The following is a 16,992-nucleotide window of genomic DNA, read 5'->3' on the forward strand; positions in this document are numbered from 1 at the left end:
ACATAAAAATACACTGTCTTTTATTCTACTTTTTTCTCTTTCTTGTAATACTAGGCTAAATCTGTTCTTGTAACTGAATAGTAAATATTTCAGATATTCTTTTCTAATTGGCTTCAATTCTTCCTGCACTTCTTAAGACATGTAGGTCAAATTTGATACTAATTATTTTATTATGAATTACTTTTTTCCAGATACAAAATTATGGTGGTTCTCCTGTTCTTCATACCAGCCAAAGTTATCACGCCGGTCTCTCAAAATCTTTCAGTGGTACAGATATTGACATAAAAAGTCTTCAAATGCAACAACATCGAAGCCCAACAGAGTCACCACAGTCATCACCCTCCACTTCACCATGCTCAACTGCTCCTAATAGCCCGGCTAGTCTATGTGGAAGTCAGTTCCCTCGACCGTCCTCTCTTCATGGTTTAAAGCATAAACTGCATACTGTGGCAAAATCGTTGAGCAACCCAAGAAGAAAGTCGGCTGGAAATATCCCATTATCTCCACTGGCAAGAACGCCCTCCCCTTCTCCACAAATTGTTGCACCTGGTTCTCCAACAAGGTCACCAAGCCCCTTGGCAGTGCCTCTTGTCCATCACGCAGGAAGTTCAAATTCAACTCAAGTATATTCTCCAGGTGGTCAGCTTTCGCTGCCTCTTGGAAAAAAAGTATTCTCGAGGCCAAAATCTGCTGAGCCTGGATCCCCGCTCTTGCGTCGAGCCCTGTCTCCAGATAGACTGCATCCACGATCTGCTGAGAAACCTGGCATTTCTCCTCTTTGCTCATCCATGCCTCACGCAACTATGATAACTCCTCCTAGGGTTACAATATTTAATCACCCTGTTAAAGAGCTTCGATCCCAAAGCTGCGATGAAAAGAAAGAGGATAAGAAAGGGTTAGGCTCCAGTTCCTCTGCCCCTAATTTTGCTGTTATGGGAGGTCAAATATCAGAAAGTCCTCTTGTCTCAGATAAACCCCCTCTATCGCCTGGTAAAACAAAGTGTGGATTTATATTGCAGTCAGACTCCGACACAGAAGAAAAGAAAGAGTTGTCATCTATTTTTAGATCTGAGTCTTCTGGTGAGGAGTCAGAAAAAATATCACGTGCTAAGACTAGACAAGGATCTATTGGCAACCGAACATTTAAGCCAATTGATAAGCCTCATAAATGTGAAAGAAAGCAGACATTTAAGCCTAGGAACACTGTACATGAGGCTAATGATAATATTTTCGAAATACCATCAAAGTCTGTTGGATCACCAGCAAACACAGATATTCCGTCCACAAGTGATAATTTTAATAGTTCATCTAGTCAGGAAATAAACCTTGGCAGTAGCATTGACTCAACAGCCATGGTCAACGCGGGTGATGTAGCCACTGTACGACGCATGAGACGTAAAAAATCGCCCAATTTGGGAGTAGAGAAAACGGAAGTAAATTGAAAATTTTCAAAAAACTGACATCTGTGTTCAAGTTTTTCATGTGTTACTGTGTTTGATGTGTGCTTTGTCAGCGTGTCATCAGAACAACCTCAGTTCAAGAGTGTACTTTTAGAGATTTAATAGCTTTAAAGTTTGAGGGTGACACGGTTTCAGTTTAGCTGTCTTTTCTGCTTCTTCTGTTTTGGTTGACATGTTAAAGATTGTTGCAGAACACTGTCTAATAACTGCCAACACAGGTCATTCAGATTAATATCGCTATTTTATGAATAGTAAAAACAAAGTTTTATGCTGTCCATTGTATGTGCGCGCAATTGGTAGCTTAACAACGACAAATATTTTACATCATTATTTTTCTCTTAAGTAGGCTAATTAAAATCTTGAAATATTTGTCATGTGCAGTGCAAAGGTCACGATTTCTTTAAAGAAAAAATAATTTTCCTCCGTGTTCGATATCTGACAATGGGTGTCCAAAAATAGGATATACACAAAAAAAGTATGTTTTTAGGCCATAACATTAAAAATTTTATTTAATTTAAAAAAATTTAAAGATTAAAAAAAATATTTATTGAAAAATTTTCACTAAATATTGAAAATCTAAATTTAGGGGGTTTGAGGTGCCTCTCGGAGTGTGGGTATGGCTACTATAATAGCCGTTGAATTTTGTGATGCACAGGTCTTAATGTACAAATATATCAGAAAACTGTCAAAGTTTTCCTTTTCCTTTGAGGATTAGCTCTTTATCCTTAGATCTTACATTATGCCCAGTATGTATTTGCTTTAATTTGCTCCTGAAACCTCAATTTAAATTAATCGGTATATTCGAGTGATAACTCGGAGATATTTCTTTTTTCTCTTTTCCTCTTGTTTCATTTTTCGAAAAATATTTGCGAAATCTTTGGTATTTCTATAAAATTACAACTTACACTACAAATATATTACATATATTAACATTGGTACACGAAGGAATTTTGTTGAAGCGGGAGGCAAGGCCGTACCCAGAGGCGTTAGGGGGGTTTGAACCCCTCCCGAAATGTCTTTTTGACTCGTAAAAACGTAACAAAAATTAATATAAACAAATTCTGTATGCGGTTTTTGAGTTTTTTTCGTGTAACCCCCCCCCCCTCCCCCAAAAAAATCTTTGAGTAAAACCCCCTCCGAAAAAAAATCCTGGGTACGGCCTTGGCGGGAGGGACAAGATCTACCCAGCAACAGTCCAGCGATTTTTGGTCCCTCCTCCTCTCTTCAGAGGTTTACGGTTTTATTGCCTCAAATTTGTGATTATTTTTATTGAATGAATGTGTTACTAGATAAATATTCAGTGTATTCATTTACGTTTGTTTTTGTGTTTTCATTTCAACGGTGGATGATCTCTGATTTTATGTAGAATTTTTTTACAGCGTCCTATTAGATTTTACTACAATAGTATACTGTTTGTTCGTGTAGTGATTTTGCAGTAATTTTGTTTTTGCATTTAGATGTAAAAAAAGACTAAATTTAGTAGATGGTGGATGATCTGTGAGACTTGATGATTTTTTCATTAAGTGCACTTTTTTTGCAATACTTGTTTTTTTCAATCCGCGATTTAAATAGAAAAAAAAACATGGCTTATGCTCTTTTTTGATTGGGCGAAAATTATCCTGCCCCTTGTCCGTTCGCTTTGCATCTTTGGTGTATTAATATACACAAATCAAAAGATTTCTTGTAAAAAGGTTTTCTTTAGAGATGCATGCATTTGACAGTTACAAAAATCAGAATAAATACGAAAAATGACCAGAAAAAATTGTCACCAAATAATTTTTTGCATTCGGTTTGACGTAACTATAACTAAAATATACTCAATAATATTATCCATGCTCAAACAGATAAGCGAAAAGAACAAGTTTTAGAATTTTGACCGAATAATCGGTGTATTAAACCCAAAATCAGGAATGAATAATGTTTTTGAATCTTATCCGCTACTTGTTTTACACACTTGGTCATTTCTCTTAGAACTGAAAGGTTTAGGCTGAGCTCAAACGAGTATTGTTAGTTGGCATGGATATGCAAATGCACCAAAGTTTCCTAATCTTTTTATGTAGAGATGTTGACTTTAGCCCAAGACTTTAGTTTTATTGTGTGTCTCCTGAAACACAAAAGATGGCTGTTTTGACAACTTGGTTTTTCACTTTTTAAGCTACTTAGGGCAAAACAATTTTTTTTTATTTGATAGCAAAAGTTTGCATTTGGTCCTGCTGAAATGCACAATGATATACCCTTCTCATAGAAGAGGGCTGGTGAGTAGTAAGTTCTCCTCTGTTCTTGGCCTGAAGGACTCTGAAATGTTTTGAGAAACTTGGCCCCAAAAACAAGAATTTTATACCCCCCCCCCCCCCAATACAAAAAGAAGAATTTTTTGATATAACAGCCCTAGAATTGATCAAATTACAATTTTGCTATCTTTCGACAAATTTGATCTAAGACTTGAAAGGTGTGAAAATTTTCATGTGAAACTTATAATCTTATTAAACATTAATTCGTACGCTGTGAGATAGAAAAATTTTCGTTGGTAAATAAATAATAAAAAAAAAATCTAAAAATGTTCACTAGAACCTTTATAATTTGTAATTTGTCTCATTCGGCTCACAAAGGAAACTTTTTTCTGTCAATGTTATCTTCTGTGAATTTAATGGTTGTTTAGTTGTTTTACAGAAAAGCTATGAGAAATGATATAAAATTATGTTATATTTGATTAGGTATCTAGATTTGAAAATTAAAAAACAAAGGTCCAATTTCATTTTGAACACTCATAATAAAAATATAAAAAACACAATTTAATAGTTCATGAGATTCAAGATACTAGTAATCCATGCAGTTGCCCAGGGCATTATGAGCTTAGGACCATTTGAATACCTTGCGGCCCTAAGCCGAGTATAACCCCCTATTTCTGCTCGAATTTCCTCAGTTTTAAAAGCTAAAAACAATGACCTTTCCTATTAAAATGGACCGTGTCAAAGGACAAAGCCACATAATAACATCTTTTGACTAAAGTCGCTACCTGATTATGTTATGTTTGTTTCCATTAGTATCATCATTTAATCTAATACCTAAATATATAGAAAAAAATACAGGAAACTCTTTTTCTGCTAATGTTATCTTCTGTGAATTTAACGTTACCTAATTTTTCTACAGCAAAGCTACGAAAAATTATAGTTAAAGCACCTTGTTCTTGGATGTATATTAGCTTTAAAAAAAATTTCGCGGGAAGACCTGTCCGGAGAGAAAATAAAGGGCCTTGTCCTACGTTAGATGTGTAAATACATATTTAGGTACCGTAGTCTGTTTTAAAGCCAGGAATAAGTACTAGCTCTTTTTCCCCATACTTCCTAGAAACGTTAGCTTACATTAGCCTATGCTTTTTTTTCAGCCCTGCCTCTATTAGTTTGAATGCAGTTAGCTTTTCTATTACTTGTTTAGAATTTACATTTTTGATTAAATTTTAGCATTGATTTTCTTAACTTGCATATTTGTCAGTCCACTCCTGTTCATTTCTCGAGACATTACATTGCTTTTTGGAGCTCAAAGCCTGCTAAGCTGTGCTCTATTAGATCATATAGTTTTAATGATGGATACTTATTTACGTTAATAACCTCCACTAATATAATTAATAAACCCTATTTTGGTTGTTAAACAGCTAAAGTATTACTTTTCTAATCTTCCCTTGTCTGAACTCCCGTGTTTCTTCTCAAAGAAGGCAGAAATACCCAAGGTCAGCTTTAACATTGTAAGCCAACTGCTTAGGAATGACATTTTGCTAATATACATAATTTTAGTTTAGTCATTTTATAAGTAATAAGAAAATCTAGTTCTTACCTCTTTCGTAGCCTTTCCCGAAGGATAGGCCTGGCTCTTGGACTTCAGATATATAGATTAATTCCTGGAACTGCTTGAGATACAGCTTTGTGTTTTGTGTAATACTTTTCTATCTTTGGTCATGGGCGCCCATATGGGGGGGCAGGGGAGGGGGCTCCCGCCCCCCCCCTGGCTGAATGATGCTGCCTTATGTTTATATTTTTGTTCTGAGATTTCTATTATATAGCATTAAAAGTACCAATTAGACAAGGTTTGCCCCCCCCTGGAATTCAGCTTATGGGCGTCCATGTCTTTGGTGTAGCACTAATTCTGGAAAATGTATTATAGATAGGAATTTTTCTTCTTTTTTGTTATTTTTAAGGCATTCAAGCATAATAGAGAACTTGATAGCTGGGGTGTGCTTGTAAATTTCTGATATTCATTAATATGAACAATTTTAAAGTGTCTTTATAGTTGTTTATTGGTTTGAATTTTTGGGCTTTCATTCTATTTTAACTTGGTGTGGACTTGCGCACTGGTTTGTTAAACTGTTATGTGTTTCTTTTTTTCTCGAAAAATATATTGTGTTACGAAAAAAAATGTATTTACAGAAGAGGAAGAGAGGGATTTTTAAGATCTATTTCTGAGTACAAAACTTATTCAGGTTCGTCAATAAATTATTTACGACAAATCTCTAGTTGTCAGGAAAGTGGGATATACTACTATTACTACTAACAACTTACCGCACCACCCAACTGACTGAGGCAAACACAACTACGCATGCTCCTCCTCCATCCCAATTTATTTAAAGCCTCCGAAGAAGTTCCAATTTTCCTAAAATCTTTCCTTGTAACATCCTCTTACCCAATTCGGGGAAGACCTGCTATGGTAATTGAAAAGACTTTATGAAATTTTATTTCGAACTCTCTTCGAACTGCACTGTTTGCGTGGAGATTGGAAAACAAATAGTGGTTAGATTCTGCGAATTCCGTCTTTAACCCGGAGTCGTGCTAAATTCCGAAATCATGGTCGTATTTAGTCAAATAGCCAAAATATTACTATCATAGTTCTTTTCTAGATCAAATCGGAGTAAGCACTACGCTACACCCTTGAAATTACGACCAAAATTTTAAAATGTAACGTAACTCTAGGCTAGCGGTCAGATCTGATGGAAGGTTTTTTTGCAGAATATGGCCTGTATACGTTTTTTTTAGCTCTATGACTCTATGATTGTCTATGAGAGCTAATTCAGTGGTTGACTTTCGAACTATTTATTCCATCATAAATGTTAATACTGGATTCATAACAAAATAGAAAAAGGAATATTAAAATGTTATATTATCTTGTCAATGAGTTTCTAAATCTACTAAATAAAAAAAAGCTTTCTCAACTGAAAGTAAGGAGTAACATTAAAACTTAAAAAGAACCAAAATTATTATATATATGAGGAGGTTGCTCCTCAACACCTCGCTCTTTACGCTAAAAGTTTTCAGTATTTAAAAAAAGATTCTTATTGTTCTAATTAAACGAACATAGTGTTTTAGGACTTGTTCTTAAGGAATTGGGACAGAATTCAAACTTTAGCGTCAAGAGCAAGGTGTTGAGGAGGAGCAACCCTCCCCCCATAGAGATAATAATTTCTGTTCGTTTTTTTTATTTAATTTCTGATTATTTTTTAATAGTGCCAGGAAATCTGGTTACATCTCCACGGAAAAATTCCTCCTCCCCATGGATTTATTTTCCAGACAATTCTATCCTGGTGAAAATTTACCCCGAACAATTACCCTTCTCCACGCATAAAATTGTGTCAGCAAAGAGAAAGCAAGACATAAGAAGAATTACATATTTCCCCTGAAAAATTCATTTTAGGGGAAGCTTTCTCTGGAAGCTTCCCTCCCTCTGGAAAATCATCCCCGTGGAAAATTGCACCACCAGAAAGTTCGTCCCCCTCCCACCCGAAAAATGTATGCATACTTCCCAATAAATAATACTATAAGTAAACAATGGGCAAATTTTGTAACTTAAAGAGCTTTCCCCAGCGGCTGTTGGGGGTCATGGTATCTCTAAAGCCATAGTTATTTGGCCTCTCAACTATACAGAACAAAATGGCTATCTCAATTTTGATCGGACGATTGCGAGAAAGAAAAGGGACGTTGGTGGAGGCCAAGTTGCCTTCCAATCTTTTTTGTCACGTAAAAAAGGCACTAAAACTTTTAATTTCCGTTCGAATGAGCCCTCTCCCGATATTCTAGGACTACTGGGTCGACAAGATCACCCCTGAAAAAAATAAAATAAACATGCATCCGTGATCTTTCTTCTGGCAAAAACACAAAATTCCACATTTTTTCATATAGGAGCTTGAACCCTCTAATGTAGAGTTCTCTGATACGCCGAATCTGATGGCGTAATTTTCATTAAGATTCTATCACGTTTAGGGGGTGTTTCTCCCATTTTTTGGAAAACCAGGCAAATTTTTTCAGGCTCATAGCCTTTGATGAATAAGACTAAACTCAATGAAACGTGTATATTTGAAATCAATATAATAAGCCAATTCTTTTGATATATCTATTGGTATCAAAATTCCGCTTTTTAGAGTTTCGGTTACTATTGAGCCGGGTCGCTCCTTAATAACAGTTCGTAACCACGAACTGTTTGATTACAACTATTATCAAAATTTTTAATATATCAAATGTTTCGTCCTTATTTCTTTTTACCTCTTTATGGCTCTTATATTTAATTCTTCTTTATTTAAACGGTGTTATAGGACCAAATACATACAGTCCACTGCCCTCAGCGCTTCAATCAATATTGTGCCCACTTATTGTGCAACTTAGTACAATGGATTGATCGTATCAATTCCTTCCTAAGCCAAGAATTTTGGAAACAAGACAAATTTCCTTTGTATACGTACGCTAGGTTTTGACAAGGGTCGAGTTCTGCTTTGGCAGCGGGATTTCACATCACTGGTGAAAAAGCTAACGTTTAGCTCAAAAGCTGGCCTGCTTAAGTTTTAATCGATAATTAAAAATTCGTTTTTCTGGCCAGAAATTTGGTTTTATAGTACCAAGGTCAGTGAAAATGAAATCTGACTGAATTGGTTAAGTGGAAACTAACTCAACTATATAGATACTTAAAAACCCGGAATCCAATTTTTAATGCAAAGATCTTTGTTTGCAGTTATGTAGTTTTTGGCAGTAGCGGGTGCCAAATTAAAAAAAGAGTATTGGTCAAAATCAGCCAAAAATAAACGGAATTCCATAATACAGCATCTTAAGAAGACATAGCTTTTCTTTGAAGGTGCAGCCGTCTTTGGGAATCAACAGGTTGTAAATGTTTGAATTTTTGTGGAGGAAAAGGGCTGTCAAGTTTACTTAATTAATTTTGCTAATTTATTTTCACGATTCACCGTGGCAACACTGGCGAAAATATGGCACAACGTTAAAAACTTAATAATTTTGAAACAATAAAAGATAAATCTTAGAAAATTTTGATATTCAGGTATGAATAGACTAAGGAGTAAAAATGTTTTATTTTGATGTCCTTGGTACTTCAAGGTGAATAAAAGCTCCCTGTTTCTTTACAAGCAAAATGGAAATAAACTAATGCTGTTCTAGTTTAGATAGGCATTTATAAAAGTCTTTCTTGTTTTCGAAAAACTTTCTAGGACAACTTCAGGGAACTTTGTTTTTACTCAGCCGTTTTCAAAAGATGTTAATTTTTGAAATACGTTTTGTTTCTTCTTTGTTTCAAATTCTGTAGTGTTTCTACTTCTAGGCAGTAGGAATTTTTAAGTAGAAAGCAATATACGAATAAGAGGAGGAGGAAAAAAGGCCAGGAATGGTCTGCTTTGGATGAAAGTAAGACTGGCACTATTAAATTCTTTTGAGACTAGAAAATTGTAGTGGTTAATGCTAGTTAGTAGTATTAAGGATTGCAAATTAACCAGTTACTACAATAAACAGATGGTTTAGCACGTTACTGTTACCTGTGGCCCACTATTTCACGTTCACCGTCTTACTGGTGGTTTTACAATCAGTCTTTGATAAACTACCGTCGGTCATTGGATTTTGAAACAAAGAAGAAGCAAAGCACTATGCGCTTAAATAAATGGGCCTTAAGCATTGTCTTGGAATTTTTTCCATGCAAAGTTGGCCATTCTAACCCAAATCGGGTACCCGATTTTCCGTAACCATTTTGACGGATGTCAACTTCCTTAGAAGAAAAAAAAAACAAAAAACATTTTCTCATCCGGACTACCTTTGAATTCAAATTTCACGATCTTCCTTTTAAGATTTCTACTGGCTTTTGATCATTTTGTTGCTTTAAAGCAATGAGAAAAATTAAAAATTGTTATCGTGGGAAAAAAAACTGATTAAAACTGAAAAGGAAGAAAAAGAAAGTTTAATTCAAGAGTGGTAGGAAAGAAAACTTATTGGGAGAATTTAAAAGTTCTTCTAAAAATGTACATGGCGATCCTTATAATTTGTCTCATTGGCAAAGTCTTGCAACTTCGATTAAAAGAAAAAAATGCAATACTAAAAATTTTATTTACAACTGGGAAAATACAACAAGAATTTACTTAGGAATGGTAGTTTCGAAATACATTAATGAGTAAACTTGCATTTGCTTCCATAGCGGCATCGCCTTCCGTAACTACAAGGTTTCTGAGAAAATGAGTTATTTCTCTTCTTGTCTGTTTCAACAAAATCATTCAAATTCCAAACTATGGGTGTCCATTTTTTCTTATTTTCTGGCATATTTGCAGCATCTTCAGTATCTAATTCAAGCTTCCGCTTCACCGGATAATTTTGTTTTTTGTCCAATTTCTGTATCGCTTTATCTGGCAATGGTGTTATTAGGTTAGTTGAGGGCACAGATTTGGGTGTCCATCTATCTAAGTAATCGAAGACTTGACGAATCAAATCAACATTCTCTTTCAAGACGCAGGGATAATCTTCAGGATTAAATGAACTTTTGGCCTGTTCTTTATTGGATTCTTCACTCAGTATCTTTTCTAAGTTTCTTTCTTCCGGCTTCAATTCTTCACGTAATTTCTGTTGTGACTGCTCAAATACATCTTCACCTAGCAGTTTTTCAACGTTAACCAAATATACAAGGGTTTCATAAGAAATTAATTCCTCATCACCCGCCAAGAGGGTTAATTCATCAAATTCTTCAGAGATCATTATAATTTGTATTAACTAACACTTGGTAGCTCACAATGAGACTGAAAAGTTCATATATGGTTCTGTTCTTTATAAACGCGAAAAAGCCGGATGACGTCATATTTTTCTTTACTATGGAGGAGGAGTCTTAAGGTCATGCATTTTTCTATTAAAAGAGTATGACGTCATAACATTTTTCTATTGTCGAAAGAAAATTCTGACGTCATTAACTAGAGTTTTTCCCAGTTTATTATCTTGTTATAACAGTCGCTTTGATACTAAGAATTTCAACATTTCTTTCGGAGGAAATAGCAATTTACAATATCCTAATTTCTAAATTATTCTATATGATAAAAGTGGTAGTTTATTTTTTTAATGCGAATTTCATCTCTGCAAAGATGTAAGCGTAAGAATTAGAAAGGTCACCACTGCTCAAAAAGATTAAAGTAGCAAATACTAGTCTCTAATGCAGCGAGACAACGTATTATTTTTAGCACATTTGTTCTAGACTAGTTGAGGAAAATTTTTTGGTTTATTTTGTTTATGCACTTCAAATAAGTTTTTGTTTCTTTTTGTTTCAATACATCTGAAATAACAGTTTTATTGTATAAAGAAAATCTACATCAATCAGTCCTTTCATTCTTGATGCATTGTGATTTCTTTCTTCTCTTGTTCTAGAGTATCTGTTTCTGAAGTATTTGGTAAAAATCCAGCTTCAGCTTAAAGCGGGGCTGGGGGACAGTTTCCCTCATTAATAGGATAATTGGTGTTTGTTTGAGTTTTACTGTTGCTCTTTACTTTAAAAAAAACTGTTTTTTTTTACAACATGGGATTAAAGCCATTGTATGAGCCCACGGTATCAAGCACAAAATTCTTCTTCTAAAGTCTTACTTTCCCTCAGACAAGATGTCTCAAATAATATAGAAAATGCTGAACGGCGGAAAAAGTTTTATTGTATTAGTTTAAACCGTTTCTGAGATATTTCTGATATGTCCTGTTGGTGACCTGCATGCAGATAATATGTTTTGATTTAGCCCAACATCCTCCTCAACAGTCTCTGAAAATTCCACATTAACACCATTAGCCGATACGGCCATTCGGCAGCCTGCATACATAAAACCCGTTTCAATTTAATTAAACATAGCCCTCAATATTTGGTGAAAATGTCTCCTTAATACCCTTAGCCTTAATCGCAGTATTATTGGAAGTAGTAGTAGAGATAGTATGCATATAGTACCTTCTGTTTGGTTTAACATCCCCCATAATATGCACTGAAAGTTTCAACTTGATACTCTTAGCTGTTCCTGTAGTGATAAAAAAAAAGACTGGACTGATTGTGGTAATAAAGATTGACCGCGTCAGTTGTAATATTATGATTTAAAGCTGTGAACTTATACCTTATAAGTTCTCCGATAGCGCCACTTATAGTGCTAAAGACTGTGCCATATGTAATATTATTCTTTAAAGCTATGGCGATTTAAGATGCGCCAAATGTGGCAATGAAGTCTGGGGCCACAAATGTAATACTATGATTTAAAAGCGGTGTACCGATCGCGCCACTCGCTGAAAGCGAGTAAACAAAATGCGTAGCTATAGTAGGTTAGAAATTCTCCAACTATCAATTCGGGAGCGTAACCTCGCTTCCTCGGGTTATCGCCGTGTCGATTACATCTAATGTTATGTAGAAATCAGATTCCTGGGAGCGCTACCGATGGAGACCTGCGAACTAATTACCTGCCGTGCGACTAGATACAGACATATAAAATAAAATAAACACAAATAGAAAAGCAATAGTTTTATTGAGACTTACATTTAGGTGTACAACAGTGCTTCACTTAAACTGACAACGACAAAGGCAAGGATAAAATTAGCTCTAAAAAATAATGATTATGGTGATAGAGACAATTCATAATAGAAACGAAAAACAGTTTTTTTCACTATATCACACAAGTATAGATTCTGTGCCCTGATAGATATTTCACAGTTGGCCCAAGTCCTGTGGCGGGGGCCGCTACCTTGTAATTATGTTTGCAAACTCACTTCATTATGCTCACTGACCGTCCAATAATTTGTTTTAAACATTTCTGATGATTAAACGTTATAACTTGAACTTCCTGAGAAACTTTGTATCTATCATTTTTTTTATTACCAAATATCTTAGCGAAAATCAAAACCGAAGAGTGTCGTTTTGTGGTTGAGGCTAAAACGCAGCTTCCCTTTTTTTTGATTAATAATTTAGACTGTTTGAAATGGAATTTTAACTTCATTATAGGCAGTTTAATTTAGGTAGGAATTATCTTTAGAAGGACAAATTCTTTTTGTTTTAAATATGTCACATGTTACTCACGGTACATTCCTGAGATATAGCTCTTATGGCCTTTTAATAGCCTGCATCCACATAGCGTGTTTGAATTTAGCTCACTATCCTCTCCAACATACCCTGAAAGTTTCATTGTAATACCTTTAGCTTCAGTAGTAATAGCAGCAGTCGTCATACTGGTAGTTGTAACAGTAGCAGTCGTAGTATTAGTGACAGTTGCAGTAGCTGTAGTAGCAGTAGAAGTGTTAGTAGTTGTTGTAGTATGCTCATTTTCCATTTTGCCTAGTTCAACATCCCCCTTGCCATGTCCTGAAAGTTTCAACTTAATACTCTAGACTATTCCCGGCTACTGCCGATATCCCCTTTAGACAACCTAAATGAATAGGGCGTATTTTTATCTAGTTCAACATATTCCTAAACATTCCCTGAAAGTTTCAATTTCCTACCCTTAGGCTCAATAGCAGTATACAGAGTGCCTTTTGGTTAGTTGAACATCCCTCTCAACACGCCCTGAAAGTTTCAACCTAAGGCTCTAAGGTTTTCCTGAGGAACTGCTTATAAATCCTTGCAATCTGAATGCAAACAGTGAGTTTTGATTTACTTTTAACACCCACCTAAATGTTCCCTAAAAGTTTTACCTAATATCCTTAACCTCAGACGAAGTGGTAGTCGTATCATTCTTAAGAGCAGCAATAGTGGTAACATGCACATAGTGTCTTTTAGTTAGCTCAACATCCCCCTCAACATACCCTTGGTCAATTTCATCATACCCCTCGTCATTCCCTTGAAGTTTCAGCCTAATACTCTCAGTTATTCCTGAGTTACGCTCTTTTTGACAACCTGCATGCACACAAGGTCCTTTGATTTAGTTCGACACTCACCTCAACATTCTCTAAAAGGATCACTTGAATTCCCTTCGTCATTTACGACATTAAATGTCAAACATGCCCACTTTTCTCAGTAACAAATACTATATGTAAACGATTGGCGAATTGCATACCTTACAGCCTTTGCCCTGAGGTCTGTCGGGCGAGGGGGGGGGGCAAAAACCCCAGAGACATAGTTACTGGACATTTCAACTATGCTCAACAAAATAGCTAGCTCAAAATTTTGATTGGATGTGTTTGGGGAATTGATGGCCGTGGGAGGGGGGCTGGTTGCCCTCCGATCACTTGTGACTCTTAAAAATGGCACTAGAACTTTCAATTGCCAATCGAATAAGCTCCTTCCGAAGTTTCTACGAGAACTCCATATATGCGAGAGGAACTGGTAAAAAAAAAGATAATAATACATAGTGCCCACTTTACTTAGGCAGCGCTATGATTAAGACTTACACTGGCAATTAGGAACAAGTTCAGTTGCATAGTTATAAAATAGAAAACTTTTTTTATTTCTGCACCGGTGGTGAATAATTTTGCAGTTTTTATTGAAGCAAACCTAAACCAAAGCATTTTTCAAGAACGAGTCACTATTGACCATACACGTGATATTCTATGTTGGATGAGAGACACAAACAATTTGCTCCAATTTTATGAGTGTTATGACACCACGAGTCAATATAATCTATTATTTCAAAACATTTGCAATTTGCATAATATAGAACCCTTGGCCCAGAGGCTGTGGTGCCATGTCATCCTTGGAAGTGTATATATTGGAACTTTCCACAATTCTGAACCAAATGGCTAGTTCAAAACGTTTAGCCGGTATCATGGGGCGTTGCGGGGGTCCGGGTAGAAAAAAGAGGTACAGGAGGGGGACTGGTTACCATCCAATCAATTTCAATTCTAGAAAAGAGCCCTAAAACTTTCAATTTCGAATCGAAATGAGCCCCTCCGAAGTTTCGACGACAACACTTTCCATCCCAAGCGGCCAGGAAAATAAATATAAAATAATACATGAGAGGAACATCGTTCATTACTTGGAGCTTTGCCTCTGAATTAAATCATTGTTGATTTAACTAAACTGGGACCTCTAGCCCAGGGGTTTCACTAACCATGTCACTCCTCGAGAAAGATTTGATTAGGTTTTTGAAAAGTCTCAGTGAGACTTTTCGCCACTTTGAGCAGTGGCGTTCTAGACTAGTTGAGGAAAATTTTTTGGTTTATTTTGTTTATGCACTTCAAATACGTTTTTGTTTCTTTTTTGTTTCAAATCAAATCAATTGTGTTTCTACATCTAGGTGTTAAAAAAATTTATATCAAAATTCTTATAAAATAAATAATTTGCTTCCATTTAGCAGCCGTACCCAATGCTAATAAAGGTTCGTCATGTGCATTTTTAGAAGAAGAACTTTTAAATTTTCCATTAAAGGTTCTCTTTCCTACCGCACTCGGATTAAACATTCTTTTCTTCCTTTTAAGTTTTAGTCATTTTTTTCTCACGAAAGCAATTTTTAATCTTGCTCATTGCTTTAGAGCAAAAAACGGACCAAAAATCAGTAGACATCTTTTTAGGAAGATTGTGAAATTAGAATTTGAAAGTTGTTCGGATGAGAAAATATCGTTTTTTTTCTATTGGTTGAAGATGGTAGTGTAAGAAATTATGGGTTTGATTTGGCTCAAATAACATCATATAGCATTTGGTCAACACTGCTCACTGCTGTCTGCTTGGATGGAATTGGATAAGTCTTTTTAGGTTTTGCCCCTTAGTTGCGCATTTTCACCTCTTATTCTTAAATTCTTTCAATTGTCCGCTATGAATTACCTAATTTGTTTCACCTTCAAACAAGGGTTTGTATTCTATTTTTCATTTTTTTTCTCTCACCCACCCCTGCTATTTTTACTCTTCCTCTCCCCCTTCTCTGTGTCCACCCTCCCACCTCTCTCTCTCTCCCTCTCGAGTATGTCTTTTGCACAAAATTATAGAATAAAACAAAGGAATTTTTTAAAGAAAAGTTGGTACAAACCCTTTATATGGGCCTCTAAAAAGCCAAGTTTGGTTGATGCTAATGAAATAAAATAAAATAGGATAAATATATAATAGTTCAGAAACAAATTTGGGCTATATATTTGCAAATTAGGGGGAGGGAAACTAATCAAACTAATCATTTGTAATTCACATATATGCGGTAATTTACGTGTACAATTTGCATATACTCGATAATTTACATGCGTAATGTGCATACAGTTGGTGATATCCATGCATAATTTATATGCACTCCGTAATCTTTCATATAAATTTGGTGTTTTTCCGGATGATCTCAAGCGTGCTCGGATTATTGTTCGGTATAAAGGTGGACCCAGAAATGATCCAGCAAATTATCGACCAATTTCAATATTATCAGTATTTAGTAAAATCTTTGAAAAGGCTATGCTTTCTCGTCTCCTTACTTTTCTAAAATCTAAAATAAATTCTTCATGATTTTAAATTTGGTTTCCGAATGAAGCACTACTGAACAGGCCTGTATGACCCTTTTGAATTTTATACATTCTGCATTAGATTCGGGATCAATTCCAGCTGCTATATTCCTGGATATTCGTAAGGCATTAGATCCCTTAACCCATGAAATTCTTCTGACGAAAATGTTTCATTTTGGCATTAGGGGTAATGTCTTGGTTTCAGTCTTATTTAAATGATAGTTTAATTTCTGTTGATCCACTTTTCCGTTTACCCTCACAAGTGAATTTTGGGGTCCCTCAAGGATCAGTTTTAGGGCCTGTGCTATTTTTGATTTATGTAAATGATCTTTTTATGTAGTAAAAAAGCAGAAACTTATTAATTTCTGTAAGTTTTGTCATCCTAAGCCTTTCCTTGTCCATAGTGTCAACTCTAGTTCCCCATCTTCTGATATCTTGGTTTGTTTTGCTGATGACAGCATTCTTGGCACTTGGGGAAATTGCGAATCAGAGCTTCGATTAAATCTGGAAAATTTGTTTGAGAGAGTAATTTTATGGCTTGATGCTAATTACCTTACCCTAAATTTTTCAAAGTCCAGTTTTTTTTTATATTTTCGCGTGTTTCTCAGATGTACCCCCAGTTACCTGAAATTCACCAGCCAAATAGGATAATTCATAGATCTAAAGATCGATATGTTTGTTGTTTGGGCATTCTTGAAGATGAAAACCTGTCTTTCAGATGTCACATTGATTTGATTAAAATGAAGATATGCAGGAGTCACGGTATTTTAAGGAAACTAAAACATACTTTTCCTGGATCAATTTTGAAAATCCTTTATCACTGCTTGATCCAATCTTACGCTTCTTACTGTCCAATAGTATGGATGCCAACCTTTCTTTCA

At 35.4% G+C, this 16,992-nt stretch overlaps 1 protein-coding gene across 7 annotated transcripts in view; it reads left to right on the forward strand.

Moving 5' to 3' along the window:
* The window catches only part of dop (microtubule-associated serine/threonine (MAST) protein kinase dop), a 256,822-nt gene extending 250,959 nt beyond the window's left edge, over window positions 1-5,863 (forward strand). For all 7 annotated transcript variants that reach the window (XM_089100465.1, XM_089100467.1, XM_089100466.1 and 4 more), the window contains one exon: window positions 192-5,863. In XM_089100465.1, coding sequence (XP_088956591.1) covers window positions 192-1,442 — 1,251 coding nt within the window. In that variant the 3' untranslated portion in view covers window positions 1,443-5,863. The remainder of the gene's footprint in view (window positions 1-191) is intronic.
* The last annotated feature ends 11,129 nt before the right edge of the window (window positions 5,864-16,992 follow it).

Source organism: Artemia sp. Qi Xiang Cuo, chromosome 14, assembly GCF_049724085.1.
Source record: "Artemia sp. Qi Xiang Cuo chromosome 14, ASM4972408v1, whole genome shotgun sequence".
NCBI lineage: Eukaryota > Metazoa > Arthropoda > Branchiopoda > Anostraca > Artemiidae > Artemia > Artemia sp. Qi Xiang Cuo.